Source organism: Wasmannia auropunctata, unplaced genomic scaffold (genome assembly GCF_000956235.1).
Source record: "Wasmannia auropunctata unplaced genomic scaffold, wasmannia.A_1.0 LD336069.1, whole genome shotgun sequence".
In the NCBI taxonomy this organism is placed as follows: domain Eukaryota; kingdom Metazoa; phylum Arthropoda; class Insecta; order Hymenoptera; family Formicidae; genus Wasmannia; species Wasmannia auropunctata.
In genome coordinates, this window is record NW_012026821.1 from 227,789 (window position 1) to 237,103 (window position 9,315).

General features: G+C 34.6%; 2 protein-coding genes across 2 annotated transcripts; both read right to left on the reverse strand.

Moving 5' to 3' along the window:
* Positions 1–4,819: 4,819 nt before the first annotated feature.
* Positions 4,820–7,595, reverse strand: LOC105450215. The gene is made up of 4 exons (XM_011689961.1): positions 7,347–7,595; positions 5,422–5,541; positions 5,252–5,344; positions 4,820–4,966 (listed from the first exon to the last, which is right to left on the reverse strand). The coding sequence occupies exons 1-4, from the start codon at positions 7,593–7,595 to the stop codon at positions 4,820–4,822; spliced, it is 609 nt and encodes a 202-aa protein (XP_011688263.1).
* A 423-nt stretch (positions 7,596–8,018) lies between these two features.
* LOC105450216 (uncharacterized protein K02A2.6-like) lies at positions 8,019–9,125 on the reverse strand. The gene has a single exon (XM_011689962.1). The coding sequence runs from the start codon at positions 9,123–9,125 to the stop codon at positions 8,019–8,021; it is 1,107 nt and encodes a 368-aa protein (XP_011688264.1).
* Positions 9,126–9,315: the final 190 nt, after the last annotated feature.

Consider the following 9,315-nt stretch of genomic DNA (forward strand, 5'->3'; position numbering starts at 1 on the left):
TTATTTATTCAACAGAAAAATCTAGATTTGAAACAATTATGTTTATTAAAAAGAAATATTGATTACTTAATTTCAGTAATTATAATCTGAAGTTAAGAATAATTTACTTACAATCAGTAATTTATTTATACAAACAAAATGCTACTGCGTTTAAGTTAATATTTACTAAAAGTAAGTAAACTGTTCTTACATTGATAAAAGTACTTCTTAAATTTAAGAAGTAGAAAACAAGTAATTGCATTTACTCGATTCGAGAACTTTTTTTTTCTGTGTAGTATGGGTGCTAGTAATAAAGATAAGAAACCACCTCGTTGTGCGATCAAACGTTTCTTGCTCTTTCAGGAATTGTTTTTATTGGCGAGCCGACGCAATATGTTTGCGTGGCGTTTCAGACGGCGCTTATATGACTGTTTAAGTGGTACATTACCACGTAATATATTTAAAGCACACTCGCATATACACCTGACAAGTTTTGGATTAGCCTTTTTAAAAATAGCATCACGTTGTTCACTAGTGAGATGACATAACGCTTGCAGTATTGCAGCATATTTTTGACCAAACGAACGCAGGGTGCCATTGCAAATAAATTATTGATTTGCTAATACTATATACTAGACTCTTATTGTTGTAATTTACGTTCACAACAATCTTTAATTAATGGCGCCGGGCCGTCAATATGCAATTTCTGCGACGTTTGATTATAATATTTTAGACAGAGTCGATATTCTTGTACTTCTGGATCATGCTTGATATGGCAGGGAAACTTATTCCACAAATAATCTATGTGACGGCCGGACTTCTGTAAAATAACATTTGGTATAAATTGTAATTGTTCAGCCGTTAAATCGGAGATATCGTCTGTTAATATGAGAAATATCTTAGCTACTGACAAGATTTGAATTCATACACGATTATAAATACACCGAACAGGGAGAGGTCTGTATCAAATAAGTTTGGCAAAGATATTAAATACGTATTATTGGTATCTCACGTGTTATTTTTAGCTTTTATCTCTTTTCGCGGTATGTAAACATATTGATATTTATCTTCGGGAAATATGTGTGTACGAAAGCGACAATTTTCCGATGTGGATTGTTTTAAATCAAGTAATAAATAATGTGTGGTACAGATGTTGCATCATTATACCTCCCATAAGAACTTAATATCCTCAGGATAAACTTGCAAGCCAGGTGCTGTATTTGAGCCCTATCCCGTGGATTTTTAAATACCACTATATAAGTAGCATTTAGTAAGATATCTCGCATATCACGACCCTGATGAAATAAACTTTACGTAATAAAAATGACGCTAAGATTTTTATGATGACTTCCCTTTGTAAATATATCTATAACTGAGTTATCGGATGCTTCGCGCATAAGATCGTCAATTACAATAAGTTTTGATCGAGGGTCATTGATAATCATCATTTCGTGATAGAAATCATGAAATTCGACATTATTACCGTACTCAATGTAACTTGGTTACCATTCTGAATAGTAAAATAATATACGATCAAACTTAGTATCGCCCATAGCGTCTATATTTTGAAAAAATCTTTTCACGAAAAATGTTTTACCGCAACCTGTCGGATCGCAGACTACAGAGGTCCAGGGATGTTTCCAACGCGTATCCATTTTTTACAAATATTCTTTGACTATTGCTCCTGCTTAAAACGCTTTTTACATTATAATAAATAGCAACACATAATATTTTGTTTCCTCAGCTAACCTAAATATAACTAAATATTTAAAAAAGACGCATTTTTTTCTTTTGTAACAAAAATATTTTTATTCGAATATTTAAGAATACAATCATATAACATATATAATTATAAATTACAATACCTGTATGGTAACAGGTCATTTTGCATTATAATAAAAAGCAATGTACACCATCTTAATTGTTTTCTCAACTTTTCTTTTAATATAAAAATATCAGAAAAAAGTAGACGTGTTTCTACTTCTTCTGCAGTATAAATTTTTTATTTGCGGTATTAAAAATACAAGCATATTGTTGCGCTCGCGGACGTCAGTACGCGCACTCCGGCTTGACTCACGACACACGTTTCCGCAAGGAAATGCAACACATGTTGGTTTTTAAATAAGAACTTTAATACAAACACAACTTTATAATAAGAACAGAATAAATCGTCAATGCATCGGGAACACGTCCGAATGGTTTGGCAGCCCCGCGGTAACTTCAATTCTTTTCTTGTTGATTCCCGTAGCAACGATTCGTTAACGGGAATATTCAATTCTGTCTCTCTCGTAACCAACGTCAGCGGACGGCGGTTCCAAAATCCACGATGCTCGAGGCATGGGCGCAACAATATGACTAATAATTATAAATTATAATATCCGTATGAAAGCGAGCCATAAGAACCCTCACGTCTTCGTTTGTCAAATGTCGGTTTACATGTTTTACGCTCTGAAATTACGACATTATGAAATTCTGTACGTCTAATAGCCTTGAAATTAACTATTATAGACTAGAGTCCCTAGCTAAGAGTCTGGCCATCTCGTCATAAATCCTATTGGTGCTGATACAAAATGGCGGAACCAATAAGATGTCTCAAGTTAATCATTTGCTAGCGGTATTATTCAACTAGTAAGAATGAAACAATAGAGAAATAAATTTATTTTTAACAGTTTTGTTTGTATAAAAGTATAAACATAATGTTAATTATAATAAAAATTAGATAACATTATATTTAATTAACAGTAGCATGCCTATACATAGTTTTACTACTATAAATTTTATTTGTTAATCGTCCTTTCTTATAATTAATTTTTATGCGAAATGAAATAAAACGTTTCATGATTTTGTTAAATAAATTGCAACAAATTTTCAACATGTCGCAACGAATATTAGCCATTTTGGAAATAAAGAATTTTATAAAATCATAATTTTTATTTTTAATATAAGATAAATACCTTCTTATAATAATTTCCATTTCATAGAAATAATTAAAGGTTGCTTCGTTAACAAAAAATAATGTTTGTGATTTATAACACATCTCAAATGTACTAATTTTGAAAACTTAATATTAGGATTAAATGTTCTTGAGCCAGTTGAATTAATGCAAATTTTACAAACTGTGGATAGTTTAGAAATTTTATGAATAATGTAACCAGCAAGAGAATATAATATATTTTAGTTCACATTGTCTATATGAATCGATATTTTATCAAGATAAGCAGGAGTTTTAGGAATTTCGTTTTGGACATTATTATAATTTTCCTTTTTCTTCCTATTTTCTAAAAAATTAATAACAAATGTACCTTCATCTTGTTCATAATTAGTATTGTTTACAACTTGTAAATATTGCGAGACGCTATGTATTTTTAAGCTTTGTTTGAATTGTAATGCATTGGCCGCAGAAAACTTTTTTCGTATATTTGAAAATAAATTTTGAATGTCCTCGTTCATGAAGTAAATAATTTGTCAATTCTACATAAGATGTAGTAGTATCATAATATCGCATTGTACAGATTTAAAATGTTTATCTTGACCGATTTTTCTAATATTACGAAACAAATCAATAACTGATATCAAAAAATTTTATAGTTCGATCAAATATTTTTTGAGATTTTTTTTTCTTCTTTTACTACTCCTAATGCAGTTGAACAAGTTCAAGAAATAATCACACTAAACAATTTTGACACAATTTCAATAAATACGGCGGTTGTTGTATATTCGCTTTTCTTACGTTCTTCTCCTAAAAATTTTAATGCACTACTAACATCTCTGTTATACAAATTGGTTGCCTCATTAACTTTCATTTTGTTGAAATTAGTAATAGCAATAGTATCTTTACGTAATCTTAGTGCTAATTTGAATGTAAAATTTTCTTGCTCATTTACTAATTCTTCGACATGTGAACATTGAACAATGGATGATAGCAATGGAAGATAGTTCATACTTGTCTGCGAAATTCTGTGGCAACGTTATAATTTTATTGTTCACTAATGCAGTTCAAAGATTTTTTAAGAGGTGTGGAGCATCGGCAAAAAAGAACAATTTTCGGTTGTTATCTAGTGGATGTGGCACCGAGTTTTTAATTTCTGAATGTCTTGATGCAGATATATGTTCAAAAGCTCTCCACATGGCTAGATTAACTGCTCCCATATCAGATGTAATACTGTGTACTTTAAGTCCTATCAATTCGGCTTTTTCAATTATTTTAAGAATAATTTCTTTTAAAATTGTACCATCAAATCCGTTAGGAGTGTAATAATACGTCACAATTTGTTTCCATCGTGTAAATATACCGCAAATCATGAATACTAAACCATGCGCAGCTAAAGGCTTCAACCCTGAAAGTACATGCAATCACGCAAATAAGATAATAGATTGAAAGGGTAAGAGCAATGAGGAGACGGAGATGGCAAGGGGGGACGATATGAGTGCGAGAGAGAAGGAGAGAGGGAGAAGGCAAGAACAAAAGCAAGAGGGAGAGAGAGATAGGCACGCGATAGGTTTCAATGTAAAAATACGTCACAAAATAAGCTTTATTTTTATTTATTATTTGTCAAAATGTCATTACAAAAAACAAAAAAAAACATGTTACTAATTTAATTTTACCTTTTAACTTTTAATTATTACCCAATGGCAATGTTTTTTATTAAGGTATCCATTATTATTTACCAAGTGTATTGGGAATTGTAGCATATCCTATAGTATGTTTAGTACTGGGATCAATTTGTTCTCCTGGTGTTATGCTCATTTCATCAACACAAATCATACAATCTGTATTTTGTTCTTCCAAAAATATTGATACCTTTCCTTTTAATAAATCAAAGACATTTTCACAAAAAAATTAAAAATTAATGCATTCCAAGCGTCTGCGCAGAGTACGCGTTGAAGGCAAAGGAATAGATTGAGATAATAATTCCTTATATCCATTATTCCCACATGTTTGTTTTAATCGTAATGCTTTTTTAATGGTTTCATCTGACCATTGACATACAAAATTAGTACATCATCCTTTGCCATATTCAAGATACTTTATTTGATCTTTATTAAATATTTTATGTAACAAATTTTTTTTATCAAGAGACATCTGTCTTCTGTGTAACTTATTAACATTCATTAATTGTCGTAGACGCTGTAGAAGAATTCTGTTTCTTTTCCAATTTTTACAGATAATGGTATTTGCTTTATTAAGTTTCTTGTTTGCTTCATCTAGTTTTTTCTAGTAGTTTGCTTCATCTAATTTTCTTTCCAGTTTTTTTATAGTGTTATCATTTACTGAATTTGTATTGATGTCTGTGAGTTCTTTTGATAAAGATATAGAAAAAACCTCAACATCATTTGTGGATTGTGCTGTATTTTTGTCATGCATCTATAAAAATTAAAATCGTTTTAAAATTTCTTTTACAATAACTATTATAAACTACAGCAGTTAAAATGAATACATACAACCTGTGCATTCCTTTCTACAGTTGGAATGTCATTAAATATTGTTGGAATGGTATTGGCTTTTAATTTTTTTTGCCCATCCACGCATACTTTTTCCCACATTTCTGCTGGAAAGTGAATCTGTAAAATTATTAAAGATTATTGCTTTTTCTATTTTGAATTATATAATTTATTATTCACTTTTTAATCATACAATTTATTACTTACTTTGCATATAAATGAGTTTTTAATTGGTTGCCAATTTAGCGATTGATAGCTCGTATGGTTTTTTATATTTTGTATCCATATTGCCCTTCGAGTTACGTCTGATGGGAAACATCATCGAAAAACCTTTTTCGATGTAGTTGAAACAATTAGGCACGCAGCAGCCAGGCATGTTTTACAAAATTTATATAACTTGTAATGAACATCGAATATAATCTTAAAGGTTATATTTTGCACAGTAACACGGTCCACACAGACTGTCACGGACCACACCAATGTGGCAATGTTTACGACGCCATTTTGTATCAGACTTTAATGAGATTTCACTAGCCTGGCCAGACTCTTAGCTAGGGACTCTATTATAGGCGTGTCTCTTTCATTTGTAACAAGTGAACTGACAGAAAGATAATTAATCAACTTACTGTTTGCAAAATTAAGAGTTATACCTTTAGCCTTGTAAACTTTTACGACACCACCGTCGGGTTTACGTACAACAAAGGCGTAAAACTTCGCACCAGTCGAAATAAAAGACTCAATATAACTACTCTCACCATAGCATGCTAATTCGTTTGTCAAATTACCCAATAATTTAACGGTTGGCGGCTCATAATCATTCGGAGAATTATTACTTACATATATGCACGAGTTTGTATCGCAATATAACACACGTTTTTCAAGGTTCAATATATTCATATAGTTTTAAACGAGCATGGGCTGTTGTGTATGCAGCTATCACAACGTTTGCTATCGGGGCAAGTGTTAAATTTTCGTCCGTACATATATAACCAACACATAAAACGTCATCGTTAACAGGTTATATACTTGTGACATCTATTTTATTACTAAAAAGTAGTTGTATTAATCTGTTACGTGTTACAATTTCAATTTTTTAGAAAGGTTTTCACGCTGACCAAATTTTTCCCAAAAAGAATTTAAACACAATTTTGAAACAGCTCGGAGGCCAGGGTTAACGCTTATTTTTTCCGGATTCAATTTAATACCTTCTGCTTGTGCGTATTCATCTATGTATCGTATTTTTTATTCTTCATCAACGCAGTCGGAAGGCCATCCACTGGCTTCTTGATTAATTTTTTAAAAAGTATTTATATATTCAGTGAAATGACCTCCTTCTTTGGTTTGTGAATTATATTGCGTTATTTCATATTGCCAAATTTCATAAATATTCGTAATCTTGTACCCCATGCTTACGACTTTACGTATTTCGTGAATTACCCAAGTACCCGTGAATTCATGATTGGAATCACGTTCATGCGCGCAAGTCGTTTGACATATATTTTTGCAACATGTACGACATAATGCAAACATTAATTTTGTTTGCGTATAGGATAGGCTGGTGCTACCTTGAAACGGAAGGGTCGCTCTCCAAGGCGGGTGACTTTCCAACAAACGAATTCAGTAGTGATGTTGATTCAAACGTTTATTAATGAGTTATGCACAATGTCGTTGAATGAAGCAAACGGTATAGCTACGGCTGATAGGAGTCACACGCGGAATTACGAGCCGCTGTGAGTGTCTGGAACGCTTGCACGCGACAATGCAGATAACGCGAATGTCTTGGTGATGCGAACGTTTACAAAACGGAAATCTTCGTTACGAAACGGAAATCTTCAAGACGCGCCCACGAACGGTGCGGACGACTTAACGAGTACGATAACGGCGGGAATGCCGAAGTCCCGCAGCAAACGCGTGATCGCACTGACGTGGTACACACCACAACTTGATAAGCGGTGCCGATTTGGCAATGTACCCTGTACTGGCGCCTTCCGGTTCGGTTGACGATAATGATGCAACCAATCGCAATTTAAAGGCGATGCATGAAAGCAGGTTCGGTTAAAATACACCGAAGTCGAGATAGCAAAGTTCGCGTAAACGAGAGCGTTAGGTAAGACTCGAGATCCGTATTGATCGGAATCCGGCGGCGAACTCGCTGGTTGCAAGCGAAGTGCCATGCACAAGGACTTATTTCTTAAAAAACAGCGCATAGGGGTTGCGTGACATCCGGTACGGCGCGTACGTGAGCGAGAGGCTCACACGGGCAAGATACAGGAATGTGGATGTTGTTTGCGAACGCTACGCATAATGATGTTTGCGAAAACGGAATCCGGAACAAATTTATATATTAATGTGATGTACCCGAGTAAAGGTAGTCTCCGATACCCGTGATGAGGTTTATTAACGAATAAATGAAAAACAATTTAGAATGACATTGTACAGAGGTGATACAAATTGCGTTCGATCGGCTGCCGGTCGGTTCGACACTGACACTCTTCGCTCGACGCACGACGCGGCGGCTCGCTCGCAACACGCGGCGTTCACGCACAGCGCACGCACGCATCTACATACACCACAACTCTCCCCCGCTTAATTAAGTTTTACTTAAAGCGCGGAGAGCGACGCAAGTTGCTACTATTTGTCTTTGCTGGCACGATCTGGTCTACGTGCCGTTTCTTTATCGCATCGTTTTCCGTTTGTACAATGTATGTCGATGGCGACGCTTGCCTTACTATTTTACCCGCAATTCTCTTATTCGATCTCGGCCCATAGTCGTTGATCATTACATCGTCGCCTGATTCGAATTGTACTTGACGCTTACCTGGTCTATTCAATATTTGTGCACGCTGCTTTCCCTCGACTGTATCATCTATATTTGATCTGAGCAAATCAAAACGTGTTCTCAATTCGCGCTTGTACATCGAATACGCCGGGCTTCTTCCCGTAGTGCAATGTTCTATGCTGCGATAATCATACAGGAACATATTTATAGCCGTACTCACCCTCTTTCCCCCCTGGACAATTTTTTTAACTTTGTCCTTAAATGTTTGTACAAAATTCTCCGCAGCCCCGTTTGTCGCGGGATGGTACAGCGGCGAGTAAGTATGTTTTACTCCTATTTTTACTAGAAAGTCGTGAAACTCGACACTTCTGAATTGTGGACCCCCGTCTGTTACGCAATGTAGTGGTATCCCGAAACGCGCGAACAGGTCCTCGAAAACTTCTATCAACTTACATGTTTTTGTATTGTTGTTGAAGTTTATTACTTCAGGCCATTTTGAATGTGCATCAATTACAATTAAGTACATGTTCCCGTAGAATGGTCCTGCAAAATCACAGTGAATGCGGTTCCACGTTTTCATTGGCCAGGGCCAGGTTGTTAATGGTGTGTTTGGTGGTTTCTTCTGCTCTACTAGGCAAATTTTACATTCTTTTACTCGCGTTTCTATGTCCGTATCGATATTTGGCCACCAAACATATGAACGCGCAAACATTTTAATTTTAACTATACCTAGGTGCGTTGCATGTAGTTCGTTCAAAATTAACGATCGCATTTCTGTTGGGATGACCGCTCTCAATCCCCAAAATAAACATCCTTTTTCAATTGTAAGTTCCATTCTTTTCGTAAAGTAGCATTTTTCGATTTCTGTTAAATCTTTCACATTTGGCCATTCGCTTGTTACATATTTCATAATTTTACTAATCATTTCGTCTTTTTTACTTGTTTCACATAACATTTTGCGGTTTAACGATTCTATGCCCTCCTCGAAGAAATTTACGTGCGAGAATTCAGGACTGAGTTCTAGTAACAAGATATCGTCGTCTTTATTTTCGATAGGTAATCTCGATAGCGCGTCACAATTCGCGTTTAACTTTGATTTCACGTGTTCGATTGTA